Source organism: Clinocottus analis, unplaced genomic scaffold, assembly GCF_023055335.1.
Source record: "Clinocottus analis isolate CAN_PGR_092001 unplaced genomic scaffold, fCliAna1.0.p SCAF_1, whole genome shotgun sequence".
Classification (NCBI taxonomy): Eukaryota; Metazoa; Chordata; class Actinopteri; order Perciformes; family Cottidae; genus Clinocottus; species Clinocottus analis.
Window position 1 is genome coordinate 3,200,001 of NW_027175820.1, and position 18,817 is coordinate 3,218,817.

Sequence of the window (18,817 nt, forward strand, 5' to 3'; positions counted from 1 at the left end):
GCGATGGTCGCAACCGTGAGTCCAGCAGCCGACAACTACGAGGAGACGCTGTCGACGCTGCGCTACGCAGACCGAGCGAAGAACATCGTCAACCACGCGGTCGTTAACGAGGACCCCAACGCTCGCATCATCAGGGAACTCCGAGAGGAAGTAGAGAAACTGCGAGTACAACTGACTCAGGCAGAGGTGAGAGATCTTTGTAATCCTAAATATCTGCATTTAGAAAATCTCTGCGCTTTCCCATATTCTCATCTGCCGTTTCATCTTTTTCTCACTAGTCTTTGAAGGCTCCCGAGCTGAAAGACCGTCTGGAAGAGTCCGAAAAGTTGATTCAGGAGATGACCATCACGTGGGAGCAGAAGCTTCGCAAAACGGAAGAGGTTGCACAGGTGGGACACACAAGAGTTGTGAAAATAATGGTTATTAAACCAAATGTATTGAGCTACAATACATAATCGGTAATAATCCAAAATTGTAATTAGAAATTGGATTACACAGTGTGAGAATGGGATCTCTGTCTGTTTTGCAGGAGCGCCAGAAGCAGTTAGAGAGTCTGGGTATTTCTCTCCAGTCTTCGGGGATCAAAGTGGGAGACGATAAGAGTTTTCTTGTCAACCTTAATGCCGATCCTGCCCTCAACGAACTGCTGGTGTACTATCTGAAGGTACACACAGGACGCGAAGCAAACTTGTCACAGAAAGTGAACCCAATTCATGCAAATTTTCACGGTGAAAACATTACATCTCGACTCAAATCTTCATACATACCTATTTGTTATTTTTAAGAAGCAGAAGTTTCATTTCCATGGCAAACTAGCTTCACGGAATCCACTTGTCATCTAACTGAAAGTGAATGCTTGTGGAAAACAGTGTTCTGTGTGTTGGAAGGCCTCAAGACAAGAATTATATCATAAATTATTATATCAGAGCAGATAAAGATGTATAACACATCTGGAATTGCATTTTGATCAACTGCAAGTAATGTGTGGGCTTTAATCCAGTAGACATGACTCTGTCAAGTACATATCATCCAATCTCTGCTGCTCACGTTCAGGAACACACGAAGGTGGGCTCGGCAGACTCTCAGGACATACAGCTGTGCGGCATGGGTATCCAGGCAGAGCACTGCGTCATCGACATCGCGGCGGATTCAGCGGTCGTCCTCAGTCCCTACCGCAACGCTCGGTAAGTAACGCCAACGTCACAGACCCCCAAAGTCTGAGAGTGTATCGGGGGGGAAAGCACTTACTGCCACGATTTTGAGTTTTACCAATGGTCTGTCATCAGTCTAAAATAGTTAATTGTGTATTGTGTTTATAGGACATGTGTTAATGGCTCTCCAGTGACCAGTGCTCTGCAGCTTCACCATGGTGACAGAATCTTCTGGGGAAACAACCACTTCTTCAGGTAATTAATCAAATGTTACTCAATATTTGGTTGGTTGTTTTTTGTTTTCTCTACACAATAAATATTATTCAAAATACATTTTACATAAGTTGCAACTCCCATACGTATATAACTTTCTTCAATATACATATTTACTCAATTTATTAGCGTTCTTTTTTAGCGTTTTCTGCACCAGTAGAACGGATTCAAGCTATAGCACCATTCTAGAGACGTACCACATACTGCTGGTTAACCGATCCATACCCAATGTTTTTTGATCAATTAACTGGGCGCCCTACTTGCAGGATCAACCTGCCTAAACGGCGCTCTCGGGGAGCTGAAGACGAGGAGGGGGAGGGTGGCGTGATGAAGAACAGCGGCAGCAGCGAGCAGCTGGATGCGGATGGCGACACGGCCAGCGAAGTGTCCAGTGAAGTCAGCTTCTCCTACGAGTTCGCCCAGACGGAAGTCATGATGAAGGCCCTGGGCAATAATGGTGAGGACGCGTCGAGGATCTGTATAGTGTATTGACGGAGCCTTGGTTAGTGTCGTCTCCTGACTCCTCTACGTTGTGTCCCGTTAGACCCCATGCAAGCAGTCCTACAATCTCTGGAGAGGCAGCACGAGGAGGAGAAGCGCTCCGCTCTGGAGCGGCAGAGGCAAATGTACGAGCAGGAGCTCCAGCAGCTGCGCAAGAAGCTGAACCCGGACCGCCTGTCGACCGGCCCCTCTGGAGGGCCGGCGTCCGGCCAGCCAGGTCCGGGACAGCAGTCTCACTACCGCAGCCTGGAGAGACTCAGCGTGGGAGGGATGAGTCATTCCACCAGCGCTCAGAGCAGACTGAAGCAGTGGAATGAGGAAAGGTTCGAGGGCACACACTGAATTCATTTGATTCTTTTAGCTATTTTTTTTTAAAATGTTCCTTCTGGATATAAATGCAAACTAAACACCACCTTAATCCATTCCCTCCCCTTTTTCTCTGCCCCCGCCGCTAATCCTCCTCCAGGGAGGCGGTGTTGGTCAGGAGTCTGCGGCGGTTGAGGGAGCAGATCGTGAGAGCAAACCTCCTGGTGCAAGAAGCCTGTTTCATCTCTGAGGAGCTGGAGCGACACACAGAGTACAGAGTCACTCTGCAAATCCCATCAGACAACCTCAACGCAAACCGCAAGGTCTCTTCTCACACACACACACACACAGCATGTAGACACTCACACATGCACAGATCTCCCTGTCATCCGTTTTTAGCACAGACAATTCATAAAATATTGTTTTGTGTGTGTAGAGGGACGCAGTGCTCAGTGAACCAGCGATTCAGGTTCGACGGCGTTGTCGAGGGAAGCAGATCTGGAGTCTGGAGAAGATGGAGAACCGTCTGGTTGACATGAGAGAGCTCTACCAAGAGTGGCAGGACTACCAGCTCCATCACCATGACAACCTTGTGAGTGTACTTGACAAACTTCGCCATGTGAAGCTTTACAATAACCCCGCCAGGTCGCGAGGACATCACTGCCTTTAAGCGCTACACGGTAAACGACTGTATTAACTATGTAGTGAGAAATGAGGAAGTGAGCGCATGGAATCGTACGCGGCGAGCACTGCCGACTCCTACTTGAAACTCTCATTTCAGTGAAACCAAGTTTTCTTGTGTCATATTCCACGTTCTCTTTGTTCAGGTGATGCGCTCGTATTTCCGTCGAGCGGACCCGTTCTTTGACGAGCAGGAAAACCACAGTCTGATCGGCGTAGCAAACGTCTTCCTTTCCTGTCTCTTCTACGACGTCAAGATGCAGTACGCTATTCCCATCATCAACCAGAAGGGGGAGGTAGGTTGTCCCGGACCGGTTGGTTATCGATTTGATTCCTCCATCTCTTTGTCATAAAATAGGGAATCAATAAGGAATCAGAGCTTGAGAGATGGAGTCTCCAGGCTTGTTGTATTATATATTTCTTTAATGTAGTTTCTGAAGCGGTTTCTAAATTCCAAGCAGCTGTTTCTGTTCTTCTGTGACACCTACCCATTGTGACTTTCATTGAGATCAGCAGTCTTTTTAATTTCTGGACCATCTTGGTTGTCAGACTTAAAAGTCACATTATTGCAATGTAATCACTTTGCCAAAATGCTAAAGTATGATGGCAAAATATTACAAAGGTTGTAACAAAAAAAGTATTACAGTACATTTCAGCCTGATTTTCACAATCAGGCTGAATGATGGATAAGTAGCTGTGGAGTTGATCAACTTTCATTCACAGACCAATTTTCTTTGTATGATTGAGGGGTAAAGGTGTTTAATGTTTCCCCCGTCTCCTCTGCGGCTGTCAGGTGGCGGGACGCCTTCATGTGGAGGTGGTGAGGGTTGGAGGGGGATTAGAGGACAACATGGCCGGAGGAGATGAAACCGACAACAATCAAGACACTGAAGTGCAGGATCGCAAACTGGTCTGCATGGTAAGAGAGACGGACACAATCTCTGGGATTCAGACCTGGGTTTCAAATCCTTCCAGGAGGACCTGCACATTCCTGCAGAAAATGTTGAAGTGCCGTTTTTGCCCCGTGTTCCCGCTACAGATTAAGATCCTGCAGGCCACTGGTCTTCCCCAGTACCTGTCCAACTTCGTCTTCTGTCAGTATTCCTTCTGGGACCAGCCTGAGCCCATCATCGTGGCTCCTGAAGTAGACCCGGCATCCTCGTCGCCCAGCACCAAGGACCCACACTGCATGGTGGTGTTTGACAGCTGCAAGGTGAAGCCTGGGAGGGAGGAGGCAGGCCGCTATAGTCGTCGTTGTGTTAAACTGACACGTAGGGAGCTGGAAAGCTGATATTTCATTTATAAGTTGTTGGTGTCCTGTAGGAGGTGGCGGTGTCGGTGACAGAGGATTTCATCGAATACCTGACTGAAGGAGCAGTTGCCATCGAGGTATTCGGACACAGACAGGCTGATGCAGGAAGAAACCCCGCCCTGTGGGACCTGAGCATCATCCAGGCCAAGACGCGCACACTGCGAGACAGGTACGCGGTCATCTTTGACTTTTCGCATTCCCCTTTGCTTTCCGGTAAATTATGACAAACTGCTGCGCTGGTGTTGCTCAGATGTGCTGACGATGCTTCTTTTTGTAGGTGGAGTGAGGTAACGCGTCGCCTGGAGCTGTGGATTCAAATACTGGAGATAAACGAGAACGGAGAATTTGTCCCAGTGGAAGTGGTTCCGGCTAAGGACGTGCAGACTGGGGGTATCTTCCAGCTTCGGCAGGTAGGCGCAAAAACTCTAAGACAGCATGTGGAACTAGCAAACGTCCGCTGAAAAGCCAGCTGCTAAACATTTCCTGATCGTCTTGTGTTCCTGCTCCTCATCCTCCAGGGTCAGTCGAGGCGTATCCAGGTGGACGTGCATTCCGTACAGGACTCGGGCACCATGCCTCTGATTGCAGAAATACTGCTCGCAGTGTCGGTGGGTTGTGTGGAGATCACAGCCGCGGCAGAACAGGATGGACATGAGATGGACAGCTATCAGGTAGATCAGTTGAATACAGCTCTCGTCCTAAATTGACTTCAAAGCGAACTGAAGCCGAAATTGATTCACTGACTGGCTTTGATGCGCAGGAAGGAGACCTGGAACGTCTGCGGCGGCAGTGGTTAGCTGCTCTCACCAAGAGACAGGAATACCTTGACCAGCACCTGCAGAGCCTGGTCAGCAAAGCAGGTAACACACACACACACACACACACACACACAAACAGTATGCAAAATATATAAGTATACAAACATTCATAAAAAACAAAACTTTCCACATTCCAAAAAAAATGATGCCCTCTCTTTTGAGTTTTGTGGTGTCTTTTGAGGGTAGAAAGTGTTAAATGTTGTGAGCGTTGTTGTGTGCACAGAAAAGACAGAGGATGACATGGAGAGGGAGGCCCAGCTGCTCGAGTGGCGCTTGACTCTGACGGAGGAGAGAAACGCAGTCATGGTGCCCTCTGCTGGCAGCGGCATTCCTGGAGCGCCTGCTGAATGGTATGACACATGGCTGTGTGTGTGTGTGTGTGTGTGTGCGTGCGCGTGCGCGTGTGCGTGTGCGCGCGTGTGCGCGCATGAATATTACCTTGTGTTCATCTTGGTGTGTATCACTTGTGTGTTCACAGGGTTCCTCTGCCGGGCATGGAGACTCATATTCCCGTCCTCTTCCTCAACCTCAAACGTATGGCACCCATCTGCGAAATACAATATGCCTGCTCGCGTGTTTTTTTCTTTTCTTCTTCTACTCGCTGGCTCATTTGCAATGATTTCTGCTGGCTTTTATCCCCCCAGCTGATGACCTCAGCTCTCAAGAGCAGTTTGAGGTTCCCGAGGCCGGAGGTTGGGACGCCACCCTGACCGGAGAGGACGAGGACGACTTCTTTGACCTACAGATCGTCAAACACTACGACGGAGAGGTAAGGACGACGACGAGGTTTTTTTTTTCGTCTGACGTCCGCCGCTTGGGAAACCGCGTCATTAACTAAGCGCGTTTGTCGACCCCTGCAGGTCAAAGCGGAGGCATCGTGGGACTCCACCGTCCACGAGTGTCCCCAGCTCAGTCGTGGGGGGGCGTGGCCGGAGCAGCGGGTGTACCTGACGATTCGAGTGGTGGTGCAGCTCAGCCACCCCGCCGACATGCAGCTGGTCCTGAGGAAGAGGATCTGCGTCAACGTCAACCCGGGCCGCCAGGGTTTTGCACATAACTTTCTCAGAAGGATGTCCACCCGCAGCACCATACCTGGCTGCGGGGTCACCTTCGAGGTGGTCTCCAACATCCCCGGGGTAAGGCACGGGGGAAGATACCAGGCATCCGGTGTTTTGCCTTAGAAACCTTCAGCTGGGTGGATTATTTATCACACATCTTTTTATTTTTTTGTCCCATCAGGACGCCCCCGGTTCAGAGGACAGGGAGATGCTGGCCAACCTCGCCGCCAGCGCACACAACAGCCAGTCGGCTGATGACGAGGCCGCGATTGAGAAATACCTCCGGAGCGTCCTCAGTCTTGAGAACATCCTGACTCTGGATAGACTCAGACAGGTTAGTGACGAAACTGGTTGATAGAAGTTAGTTAGATCGAAAGGCAGGGTTCAGTCACACTGGAGTTTTGGGTGAAGTTTTAACACGCAGCAGCCGAGAAGATACATGGCTTGCTTCATTATTACATTCATCAAAATTGTAATTTCTTTTTACACAGTGTACTTTTTAAAGAAAGCACGTTCTAATATGTTAAAATGTGCTGTGTGTGTGTTGTAGGAGGTGGCAGTGAAGGAGCAGCTGTCTAGCAGAGGGAAGAGCAACAGACGGAGCATCAGTTCTCCTTCTGTCCACAGGGTAAAACACAAATATTATGCCATTGTCATGCACTGCAGGATCATTTGAAATACAATATAACAGGATTTCCCTCAATATTCTCTCTCTCCATCCATCCTCAGCTGTCTGGAAGTAGACAAGACCTGTCCACAACCTGCCTGGACGACAAGGTAACACTACTTGCTTCCTGCCTCGTACACGTTGACTCGTCTCAATAGCGGCTGTTCAGACTAATGAGTTTAAATTATGATGTAACTGAATGACACATTTTCCAACCAATGTCCTTTCGTCTCTTTGCCCGTCTGTGTCTCAGGGTCGATGGGAGAGTCAGCAGGATATCTTTATGCCTTCACAGTTTTACCGCACCCTCCCCCGGCCCGCCTCTTCCCCTTCCACCTACTCCGCCTCCCTGTCGTCATCCTCCCAGACTCCCTTCGGCATGTCGCCCCCGCAGAACCAGGAGCCAGAGCAAGGTAAACCTCCTCCCTTTTTACCTCCCATACTTCCCATGTTCCATTTCTGCCACACTCCCAACTTCTCCTCTCCTCTCAGTTCTTTCCCCCTTCTCGATGCTCTGTTCCCTTTCCCTCCGGCAAAAGTGACGTGTCTCTTCCCACCTGCTCCTTTTTGGTGCCGCTCGCATCCATTTCATCGAACGCGGTGCTGCAAACTTCCTTCCCCTACTTCCTCGTGGTCATTACCAAAGCTTTTCTGTGTGATCAGTTGCTCTGCTCAGTCTGAATTTAGTCTCTTTCGTAGTGATTTCTTGTGAATTCATGTGATTGTGACATGCTTTTGATTTAATTCCGTTCACGAAATGAACAGAATTAATGTTTCTCTTAACATTGTAATTTCCAAATCAACCGTCAGTGGGTCTTATTGCCGGCTGTCTTCTTCTGTCATTACTGTGTTAGTGTTGTGTTTTGTTTTTTTTGCGCCATCTCCTGGACCTGCTTTCAACTTTCTCTTAATCTTTCACACCTCTACCTCCCACACCTGCTCCACTTTCCTCTCTCCTCTCCTCCTTCTCTCTCACCTCCTCACCCCCCCCCTCCTCCCCTCAGGTCGCTCAGGACTTGCTGCCTCTTATTTTTCAGTTAAGGCGCTGGTCCCTCAGATGCCCAAACTGCTCAAGTCTCTGTTTCCAGCTCGCGACGAAAAGAAGGAGCTGAGGCCGTCGCCGCACAACCAGCAGGTCAGCAGAGCTCGGTGCTTTGTTTTACTGGTGGAGCCGACTGGGACCCAGTTAGCCTCTCAGATTCAGAATATCAAGTATGTAACAGGGTTCATACGGTCATGGAAAACCTGGAAAAAGGCATTCAATTTTAAAATTTCCAGACCTGGAAACATCCTAAAGTCCCAAAACTTTTGTAAAAGTCACGTACATAAGTTTTATTCAAGTGTTCATGATGTTCATTTATGCTGAGTTTGAAATAATGAAAATGCTTTTAGAAGAAAGATGCACAAAATATAAACAGGCACACATACAGGCATCTAGATAAATGTTTATTCTTTTACTCAACTATTGTCTCTCATTCATTTGTGTCCTTTAAGGTGTACTGTATGCTTTGGAATTCTCATTTTTAGCTTTAATACAACATGATCTCACTTTTTCATGTTCATGCTGAGATTTCACACAATGTTTGTTTGAAAGTCATGGGAAATCCATTGGTCAAAATGTGTATGAACCCTGATATAATTAAGCAGGAAATGACGCTCAGACTGGTTCAAAAAACATCCAGCTGTGGCAGCGAGGTGCGGAAATACAAATGTGTGCTTGTGTTGTCGTGTCAAGACCTTGTTTCTTGTCACCCGGCAGCACGTCCCTCGCATCGTGACATCAGGAGCTGACGACACTCGTGTGAAAGCCGACACGGTGAGATTGGTTCACCTCCCCCCTCCAGACTTTTGCTCCGATTGTGATTCTCTGTAACAATTGAAACGTGATCAATAATGGGTATTGATTTGTGCTGAACATCCTTAGCGTTTTGTGTTCATTTTGTAATTGAATGAATGAATTGCTCTGTGGATAAGCATCTTGCATCCATCTGATACACAGTCATATTCAAGCTGCACAACACTGCAGTCTGGGGTCCTTCTGGACATAAATTCTCTGCTGCCATACTGCGTTAGAGTCGCTGCGGCTATTTATTACCGCTGCCCTCCCCCATCAATACTGACAGAGACGATGAATCAGCAGAGGCGGAGATGATCCTGTATTTAGGTCCACAGTATCTCTGGATCTTTCTGTTAGACCCTTTCTGCCTGGGAAATAGTGCACTTATTGGTTCCTAATCTGGTGCCGTGTGCAGTAACGTGAGTGTGTGTGTGTGTGTGTGTGTGTGTGTGTGTGTGTGTGTGTGTGTTTGTCTGTGTGTGTTTTTGTTCCAAAGGCCTTTTCATGTATTTACTCATGAGCCCAGAGAGCGACTGCGTTCTTGGCGTGTGGCTGTAAATGTCAATGTTTTCATGCTGCACATAACAAACCCGAGATTTAAGAGCACCTGATTGGTCCAAAAGGTGGCCGACATTTTGGGGGGAAGTTTATTATTATTGTTGTTGTTGATTTGTTTTGTTCTGTTGTTTTTTTCGCCTTGCATGCTCTCTCCTCTGTACCTCTGCTCCCGTGGCGACCGTTGGCTTCCTGTAGACTGCGGTTCTCCGGCCGCCGGCCAAAGACAGACGGGCAGAGTTCCCAGAGGTCCCTCCTCTTCCTGTGCATGACCCGCATGACATCACCCCTCTCAGCCCCCTCAGCCAGTCATCGAGCGGCTACTTCTCCAGTAGCGTCTCTACGGTTACCCTGTCTGACGTCCTCCAACCCTCCTCCTCGTCTTCCTCTCTCCTGGCCGCCGAGGCCGCGTTACCCACAAACCCCCACCAGCGGCAGGGTGCTGACGGGAGCGATGTTGTAACCTCTCCTTCTCAGTGTGGCACCAAGACGACGGCCGCCATCGCTCCGCCCGCCTCCCACGGCTCGGCCAATCACAACAACGGCACTTCAGAACACTCAGGAGGAGGAGGAGGGGGGGGCTTTGAGAGGTTGGAGATCTTTATGGACGATGACGAGCGCAGCCAGGACGACGTTCTGCCCGATTGGCTGGCGGAAGGGGCGTATGTTACAGTAGGAAGCAATAAGGCCGGGACGGTGCGTTACGTGGGCGTGACGCAGTTCGCTGGAGGAGTGTGGGTCGGGGTGGAGCTGGACACCCCTGTAGGTAAGTACACAATTCATTTTAAGGGCCACGACACGTAAATACGTACATGAGGAAACCACTTCCTCAAGCACCATGACAGAGTAAAAGAGTACACTGACTTGTGATTGGCTCCCTTGTTACCTTGTTAACGTACTTACGCCTTCGTTGATTGGTGGAGCTGAACACCGTTTACTTCTGCAGGGTTCATACGGTCATGGAAAACCTGGAAAAGTCATGGAACTTTAAATTTGGAGAAGTCCTTGATAAAAATTAAATCCCAAAAGTTTTGTTCAAGTCACATTTGTTATATTCATGTGTTCATGACGTTCATTTACGCCGAGTTTGTAATAATGAATATGCTTTTAAAAGAAAGAGGCTCAAAATGTAAGCAGGCACACATACAGGTACAGGCATCTATATAAAGGCTTATTCTTTTAATCAAACTATTGTCTCTCATTCATTTTGTGTCGTTTAAGGTTTACTGTATGCTTTGGAATCCTCATTGTTAGTTAAACTTCTCCATTTTATCACTTTTTCATGAGATTTCACAACATGTTTGGTCATGGAAATTTGGTGAAAAGTCATGGAAGTCTATTGTTCAAAATGTGTATGAACCCTGCTTCTGACCAACTGATGGCCTTTTTTTGTGTTTTCTTCGCCGCAGGTAAAAATGACGGTTCGGTCGGCGGTCACCGTTATTTCCACTGCAAAGCCGGGTACGGGGTCCTGGTTCGCCCGGACCGGCTCTCCTGCCGCGATCGGACCGGCCGGCGTACGGGAGACTTCGGCGCTCCGGCCCACGTCCCCGTGCTGCGAGGAGAAGCCATCGTCGCCCGCCGGGGGGAGAACCGCAAGTCCTGGAGCAGTTGAGACTGGACAGGGAGAGATGAACTCCCCTACAGCCCACCTCCTCGTCTTCCTCTTCCTCCCAGCTATGCAACGGACTCAAACATCAGAACTGACACACTGCCTCCCCTTCCTAATTGTTTAAAGACACACCCACTACGTCTATTCGCAAGCAATGGATGGGCAAGTCGACGAAAGACAATGAAGAGACCATACAGAGCGAATGCAAGGAGATCGATGAAAGACTATGCAGAGTATATACAAGTCCGTGGAAGGACTCTTCATCGCGCGGGAACAAAATGCTAAATGAATGGCAGTCAATGGGAAGACTGCCGAGAGTGAACTGAAGTCCTGGGAGTGTCGGAGCTCTGCGAGCGAGAGGATCGGACGCCTCAGAGGCGCTTTCTGAGCTCCAGGGATGCAAACCGGTTCACTTCTGAGAATATATATTTCAATTTCAAGCAGACAAAACACACATTTTCCACTTGGACACTGACTAAATAATTAGCATTTTTGTTGAAAACAGTTATATTATTCATAGTTATAGCTTGGATGGATATTTAATAGATGTTTTGTGTTTTCTTTCAAAATTTAATAAATTAGGATTTCTTTTTATATTTGGGGCCAGAGTGACTCACTCAAACCAGTCCGGTCCCACAATGCATCACACTGTGCGTTTGCATCCCTGGATATGACGTGTAGTCCTGAGGCCGTATGTCCCAGAATCCTCTGCTCCGGCTCTCCCCTGAACTCTCTCTCTCTCTGTCCGTCTAACGGACTGAACTCTTTTTTTGATTTGTTTTGAGACTCGTCTCCGGCTCCTGGACTTTTTCTTTTGAACAGATCCTCCCAGAATGTGCCTTCACCGCGGCTCGGTTTGCATTTGTACGTTCTCTTTTATTTATTCTCTGTTTTCCGCGTTTGTGTTAAAGAGAAGGCCTCGTGCGAGGTGTGAGGTGATCTCAGGGACGGCAAAGGGGGAGAAAAGAGAAGAACAAGGAGGTGTGTGTGTGTGTGTGTGTGTGTTTGTAAATGTTGTACAGTGTTGCCCTGCGTGCACAAAGACGTTCATATTCTTGTAGTCGTGTCGTTGTTGAAGACTATATATGCGAGGCGGGAAAAAGTTGTGTCCTTTAGCGGGACAAAGCCACTATGGGAGCAAGTTGCTTGTACTGGGAGGCTTTAAAAAGTCGATTTTTGCACTGGAAGGCGTTGATGAGAAGCATCAGTACGTGAGCGGGAGACGGACAGACGGGTGAGCCAACCGGTGGCGTGGGAAACGGCGGTGTGACGACTCGAGACTGTTCTCAATCTGGGACGGCCGTCTGCCCGCTGTTGTGACGTTTTATGAACACCGGGGGGCGCTGTGGCGCTCCGGTGTGGGCGTTGGGAATGTGTATGTGTTGAGGAGGAGAAAGTGAGATGGACACGCAAGAAGCTCTGCTGGCGATTTTAGCGCTCGGGTGAAAGAGAATCGATTTGCTTCTTTGTTTTTAAAAGGGTCGAGGAGTTTTTTGTTTTTTAACGGGAGAAGAATAACTGGGAGAAGGAGCATAAACCGGTTCTGACTGGACATTCTCTGCCACGCGTGTTTGAGGAAACGCAAGACAGTGTGGCAGGCTTTGGGATTAAAAATAATGTAATTTTCCGATTGAGCGTCACATTCCGGAGACTCTTCACATTTGTGTCCTTTTTCTTTGTGGGACAAGCGTGAGCGGCGCCGGTGTGCACGGACGTCAATGTCTCCCACCGATTTTGGCGAGGAACGTGGACCGACGACTCGCGCGTTGCCGCCAATACTTTTCCATAAGTTAAAGGAGGCGCTGCTTCCGTGTTACACATAAGAGCGTAGTTTACTCATCACGAGTGCTGCCACGGTGGTTTTTTTGTAATGTCTTCTGTAGCTCTGAGAGAGCTTTGTAAAGTCTGAGAAGGGGAGTGAACTCCATGAAGGTCAGAGTGCAAAAGGTTTTGGCTCGAGCCGTCGCCTCACCAAGTGAAGCGACGGGGGACGTTTTCCGATTGGTCGATCATCACCATGATGGAAAAGTAACATGTTGGCATCACTTGATTGCTTCAGTGCCACGTCTCGTTTATTAACGACTGTTTCTGTGTTCTGATGACGAACGTGAACGCGCTACGCCGACGTTTCTGTTGCGACGACGTCATCTGTAGGGCGACGTCATCGTCTTTTATTGGTTTGTTTGTTTTTATTATCACGCGTCTTAATTCGAGAGGCCTGAATTTTACTATTTATATTTAAATGCTCGTACACATGCATTTATCGCATGGAAAATTGATCGCCTTTTTATTTCCTTGTTTCGATAAATATTGCACAAATGATTCCATGAAAATTGCTGCTATTAGCATTGTAAAAAAAAAAAAAAATCTACCTGTAGACGGATCGGTTGATTTATCTCTTTACAGTGTGCTAGATTGGGATTCCAGTAGTTTAGTTTTCTTCTTTTCTTTTAACTGCAGATGGAGAAGCTAAAGCCTGGGTTTGGTTTCTAATATGAAGCGGTAAAAAATGAAAAGATCCTAAAAATTGAGTACCGACCCTCTGGAGAGAAAGTGTAATGTGGGACAAGGAGACGCGACGTCACTGCAGTTTGGATCTTGTGTGTGTGTGTGCGTGTGTGTGTGACACAGCAGTCCTCTGGTTGGTCGGTTATTAGTTGGTGAAGTGGTTTGTAGGTTGGACTCCTGCTTGATTTCTAGTTATGTGGTAATGAATGAAGGAGTGTGTGTTGGGTGGCTCTGAGTTCTGCGAGTTCCTGCCAAGACAGGAGAGTCCCCCCCCCTCCCCACACACACACACACACACACACACACACACGCACACACCAGAATGTGTCTGGTGGACTCTCCCGTCCTGGTCTTGGCTCGCAGCACAGTTCTAGGGGTTTGAGATCACTTCAGGCTTCTGGACGTCCCTCGTATGTGTCTGTGCCTCAGAAAACCATGTGACAGAGTTTCTTTTTTTTTTTTTTAATCACACACGCTGTTTTCATATCAACGCTTCAGTTTAATTTGCACAACCCCCCTCGTGCCCCTGTGATGGCGGCGCTAAGCCCAAACACGAGGTGAACGAGTGACTCGTGTCTTTTCTTCCGGCACATATCATCATCTCCCTCTGCGGCGTCGTACGTGCATCACTTTATCAGATTAAGGGACGCTGACGTTAGATTTAAAGAAGAAAAAAAGGAAGAAGCAGCTCGCTCCTTCGCCATTTCAATAAGAAAACTGTAAAAAAAAAGAGAAAATGATGTTTTACTCTGATGATGTAACCTGTGATTCAGTGGCCTCCATGTCTGCCACTGTAGAGATTAGAGCAAAGCCAGAAGTGTTATTGATGTGACTGTATCAACCTCTGAAAAAACACAAGTTTTATTGATGCAATTTGTGTTCCATCATGTTCCCCTTCATCCGTTTCAATCTTTCCCTCAGAATGTTTTTTTTTTCCTCTCTGGTGTTTAAACGGTTCTGACTCGGGGCCCCGTACCTCCGGCTGCGTTTCCTGTCGCTCTGTGGAGCCGCTCGTCCTCTGCCCCGACGTGGCCTTCAGTGCCGGCGCTCCAACGAAACGCATCACTGCTGTACTATGAAACTTAATATTCATTCCAATTTTTTTTAAAGACGGAGCAGCTTCATTTTCATTTGGTCACACAGCTGCTGTCTTTTTTTTTTTCTTCGTTTTTTTTTAAGACTTCAAAGGGGCTTTCGGAGTTTCTCACTGATTTCAGCTCCTGTATTACTGCCTTGCTGGAGGGGCCCCCGACTTCCACACCGGGAATTTTATATACCACCATGACATCATGGGATCAGTGGATTTACAGCCCGGCACTGCCCCGCAGCAGCACGACCACATCTGAGCTCTGTTTTTAAAAAAAAAAAAACATTTTACCTGCAAGAAAAGAAGCCGGCTTGAATTTTAAAATGTTTCATTTCTGACAGGCACCACAACTACTACCCGTGTTCCTGCCTTGGTAGTGACTTTTCTTTTTTTTTAACTACCTCTTTCTCGCCTTTTCAGAGTTCTGCCAACGTCTTCCCAGAGGCCTTTTTCTCTCTTTCTTTCTCTTCAGCTGACAGAGTGATCCGGCTGCCCTCAGTTCACCGTTCCGTGTTCTCACATCTTAGAATAAATCACACGGATGAGTGAAACGTGGCTGTCTGGCGACGCAATGCAGCGGTTTTTTTTTTTGTTGCAATAACCGATTATTTCATCAGCCGGGGATTTAGATACGACTTCTCGTCTTGGTGCAATTTTTTTCTTTTTCAAAAGGCGGTTTGTATCAACGCAATGTTGCATTCAAACGTCCTCGGGTACCAGCAGCTGTATGTAACGACGGGAGGCTGAGGAGCGTGCTGAGTCACGTCCTCCTGCAGAGAAGAGCCTCCAGAAAGCTGCCGGGTCAACAGTATTACTATATCATCATCATCATCCCGACTAATCTTTATTAGTTGTCCGTTGCTGCTGTTGATTCTGTGGCGGCGGGTTTGCCTTGATGTGTCATTTGTATGTGCGAGTGGTTGTTCTGTGCGTGTGTGTGTGTGTGTGTATGCGCATATTAAGACTTATAAAAAGACAAATCTGAGCACAAGTTTGGGTTTTGATTAATTTAATCGTTTTATGTAATTCTATGCTGCAATCCAAAGAATAAACATTATAATACATTTATTATTTCCTTTTTGTTTTTAATCATCTGAACAGTAATCTGGTAAAAAAATAAAAGGAAGATTTCAAATTGTTTTCAACAGATTTCATGTTTTACTTTACTGAAAACGTGTAGCAGCGCTAAAGGGAAGCGGTAACTTGTGTTATTTCACATTTCTAAATGGGTTTTGCATCAGATCCTGAGGTTTTTCTTTGAAAAAAAACGTAACGGTTGCTTCTCTAGCTGTGACTAGTTATCGAATGAGAAGGAAAATGGGATTTGAAACAGTGTTCGGGGTACTCTGACCTGGTGCACAGCCTCCTGGTAACTGCACACACACACACGAAAAACAAACCAAGACATGGACTCTGATCACGTTTTTATTCCCTTGTAAATAGAATATCAATAAAAACACCTTTTTATTAAAAAAAATAACAAATAAGGTTTATCCAACAGATGAAAAAGTAACAAAAGGCATATGCAGATCTTTCCACATAGCGATCACAGAACAGTCTACCGTCCAAAAAAGGCACTAAATCTTGAAATAGAAAAGAACCAGGGGATAAAAATCAAGTCAAAGTGATACAACAAACATCCTGCTGAGGTTTGATATTTTCATTCTATAGAGAATTATTGATATTTATTGCCAAAATGAAATGAAAACAACGCTAGTTGTTTTTTTCTTTACATGACTGATAAAATGTTGGAACAATTTATTTATTTTTAAGTATTTATTTACAGTCGTTGGCTGATTTTAATGAAGACATCAAGACTGGAACATCTACATATGATTTAATGTTTTGTTTTTTTACCAGGGGTGTAAAAAAAAGAAGCATTTTGGGACAAAATGTCGAAGACAAATGTTTACTGGGAAGGGACGGGGATATTGCCGGGAGAAAGTTGGACTTGGCAGGAGAAAGACAAACGTGACCGAGATCAAAGTCTTTTCTTTCCTGTAAGAACCAGCGAAGGGAAGCTCATCCTTTTTCTTAAACTAAGCGGTACAGCAAGGCAACGGAGGGCTGAAGGCGATAAAACTGCATTTTAAATCAAAGATGTCGAGCAATCTCGGAAACAAAGTGCTGAATCTAACTGGAAGCAAAGGTGATGTATTTTTTTTAAAGAAAAAATGATTTACCGTCTTTCTATTTCGTGATCACTTTGACTCTTGGTGCATTTCAAGTTGATTATAATGAGAATAAACTTTAAAAAACTGCTTGTAAAGGAAAAGGTATGGAGCCAGTTTAGGGTCAAAAACTGAAAGCAAAGTGAAATGTGAAGACCAATCAAAAAGGGAAACTCGACCGCAAATGAGAAACGAGATAAAAGATGGCGAGTTTGCGTTGTTTGATTTTTTTTTGTTTTGGTTTCTCATATTTTTCATTTCTTTTTTTTTCCCTTTCAGATTGTTTTGGCTCTAAAATGACACAAACAAAAAACAACAACTCTTATTTCACATTAATGTGCTACTTCGAGTCCCAAAAGTACAACTTCATAAGAAGACCTTGAAGGCAGCCACTGAAATGGTTTTTAAAATCCTGAAATAATCTCAAAACAGCACATAGTCTTAAATGAACCTATAGATTCACCTTAAAGGCTTCTGCTTGGCAGATAAACAAATAAAAAGATAATTAAAAGTTCTAACCCTTTAGTTAGAAGTATATTTTGGTGTAAATAATTCAAACGGATGACAGAAAAGGCTACATCACTGACTTATGACGACTCAGTTTTACAAACGCTTAAAGCAAAAGACACCTGGGACAGCTGCGCTGCCGTACAATTAAAATAAGACGATCCACCACAAAATGTAATCTCAAAGACGTTCAAATCTGAAACCAACACTGACGACTTGCGTTAGTTTTCCACCAGGACGAGGGAGGAAACTCTCATATGTAATGTCATAAGTATTATTAGAAGTATTTCTTGGACTTGGTGGAAGCAGGAGCTTATGAGTGATGCATTCTCTCTTTTTTTAGAGTGGAATTTCCCTTTATGTTCAAACTCAATAGTTATTGGCTCAAGTTCAAGAAGGAATTTCCCTTTTTAAGAGGACGCCGACATTTCTGATCCCAGATCAGCCAGCGAGCCGCCTTTAAAGCCGCGTCACAGTTTGTCTCCTCCGAAATAAATCGTCTCCAGTTACTTTAGCCCTCGACCGTCTGAACCTGTATTCACATTGAAGCAGCCGTGGAGGAACCTGCGGGGTGTAGCTTATAGCTGAGCGGGGAGGTGGAGGGTGGGGGTCAAGTGAGGTATTTGTGTTGAGTTTGTTTAAACTCTGAACGAGTAGCTTCGCCTGTAAAAGCACCTGGTGATGAACGACGACGAGCCGCTTGCAGAACATCGCGTTCCTTCTTGCATCGGTTTACAGTCCAGTGATGAATGTACAGCCGTTGTGGAAGTCATAAATAAGGCACTTCAACTAAAAAAAATGTAAAAAAGATACAGCACATGTCATGTGTTTAACAAAAACACTACTGAAATCATTCTGGATGAGCTGGAAAACCAAACTCTGGGTATTATTTACTCAAACTAGCGAGAAAGTGTTGCGTAACGTACACGCTAACCACGCTAACGCAAACAAAAAGGAGGGGTCTGGGACTTCTACAGCTATCAGCGACTGAAATATAGCATTTTGATTAGAACCTGGACACGTGCGTCCGTGAGTGAGTGTGCGCCCTCGTGTCTATCCGCGGCAAATTTCGCGAACTGCCCAATATTTTGGATCCCCAGTTACGGTTGAATGCTCAAGGACATCTAGAGGTTACGCCTGCTGAGTCCTCACTCGTTACTTCTTATCGGGGTCTCCGGGTTTAGCAGCTGATGCTAATCATAACACAGCTGTGAACACCGCGGGTTTGACTTCAAGCTAACGGAACGGACGGCGCGTTCGGCTAGCGCACTGCCGGACACGTTGCCGCTCGGCAGGCGAACGGCTCGGTGGGTTTAATTTAGTTTTTGGCAAGATTGTATGAAATGTCTTGCACGACGACTCTTTTAGCGCATCGTTTTTTGGTCGTCCGCAAACTCCACCCTCATTAAAACTTTCCCGCCGCCAAAACAGAGCTAAAGCAGTGCAGCGTGTTCGGAATGGACACAAAGTGTATGCAAAGTAAACGCAGACTGTTAACTGGTGCGCTAGCGAATAAACACGAGGGAAGATGTTTGTCGACCTTTTTTCAAATCTAAAGATACAAGTAGTTATCAGACTGGTTAAGTATTCCCTGTGTCAAAACCTGACTTAATTATTCTTTATTGGGTTGAAAATGATCAAACAGAAAAAAAGACTTCCACAACGGCTGAACCGGGATAAATATTTCTTGAATTGACTAGTTTTTTTGTTCTTTTCCCGAAGAACACTTTGCGGTCGTTTTAAGGGAATCCAAATCCTCCTCCTCTCTTCCTG

The 18,817-nt window shown here is 46.3% G+C and overlaps 1 protein-coding gene across 3 annotated transcripts in view; it reads left to right on the forward strand.

Annotated features, from left to right (window-relative positions):
- The window catches only part of kif13ba (kinesin family member 13Ba), a 37,625-nt gene extending 24,118 nt beyond the window's left edge, over window positions 1-13,507 (forward strand). For 2 of the 3 annotated variants that reach the window (XM_068576820.1, XM_068576839.1), the window contains 28 exons: window positions 1-186; window positions 279-389; window positions 530-664; window positions 1,054-1,184; window positions 1,320-1,406; window positions 1,691-1,881; window positions 1,969-2,248; window positions 2,392-2,554; window positions 2,668-2,823; window positions 3,059-3,208; window positions 3,706-3,831; window positions 3,952-4,125; window positions 4,236-4,393; window positions 4,502-4,634; window positions 4,743-4,895; window positions 4,985-5,084; window positions 5,266-5,392; window positions 5,521-5,576; window positions 5,687-5,811; window positions 5,903-6,178; window positions 6,282-6,434; window positions 6,651-6,728; window positions 6,830-6,877; window positions 7,021-7,180; window positions 7,772-7,902; window positions 8,527-8,583; window positions 9,358-9,925; window positions 10,569-13,507. The exon at window positions 1-186 is cut by the window's left edge and continues 27 nt beyond it. In XM_068576820.1, the coding sequence (XP_068432921.1) occupies window positions 1-186; window positions 279-389; window positions 530-664; window positions 1,054-1,184; window positions 1,320-1,406; window positions 1,691-1,881; window positions 1,969-2,248; window positions 2,392-2,554; window positions 2,668-2,823; window positions 3,059-3,208; window positions 3,706-3,831; window positions 3,952-4,125; window positions 4,236-4,393; window positions 4,502-4,634; window positions 4,743-4,895; window positions 4,985-5,084; window positions 5,266-5,392; window positions 5,521-5,576; window positions 5,687-5,811; window positions 5,903-6,178; window positions 6,282-6,434; window positions 6,651-6,728; window positions 6,830-6,877; window positions 7,021-7,180; window positions 7,772-7,902; window positions 8,527-8,583; window positions 9,358-9,925; window positions 10,569-10,774 (4,419 nt within the window). In that variant the 3' untranslated portion in view covers window positions 10,775-13,507. The remainder of the gene's footprint in view (window positions 187-278; window positions 390-529; window positions 665-1,053; window positions 1,185-1,319; window positions 1,407-1,690; window positions 1,882-1,968; window positions 2,249-2,391; window positions 2,555-2,667; window positions 2,824-3,058; window positions 3,209-3,705; window positions 3,832-3,951; window positions 4,126-4,235; window positions 4,394-4,501; window positions 4,635-4,742; window positions 4,896-4,984; window positions 5,085-5,265; window positions 5,393-5,520; window positions 5,577-5,686; window positions 5,812-5,902; window positions 6,179-6,281; window positions 6,435-6,650; window positions 6,729-6,829; window positions 6,878-7,020; window positions 7,181-7,771; window positions 7,903-8,526; window positions 8,584-9,357; window positions 9,926-10,568) is intronic. The other variant, XM_068576830.1, reaches the window with a different exon arrangement.
- The last annotated feature ends 5,310 nt before the right edge of the window (window positions 13,508-18,817 follow it).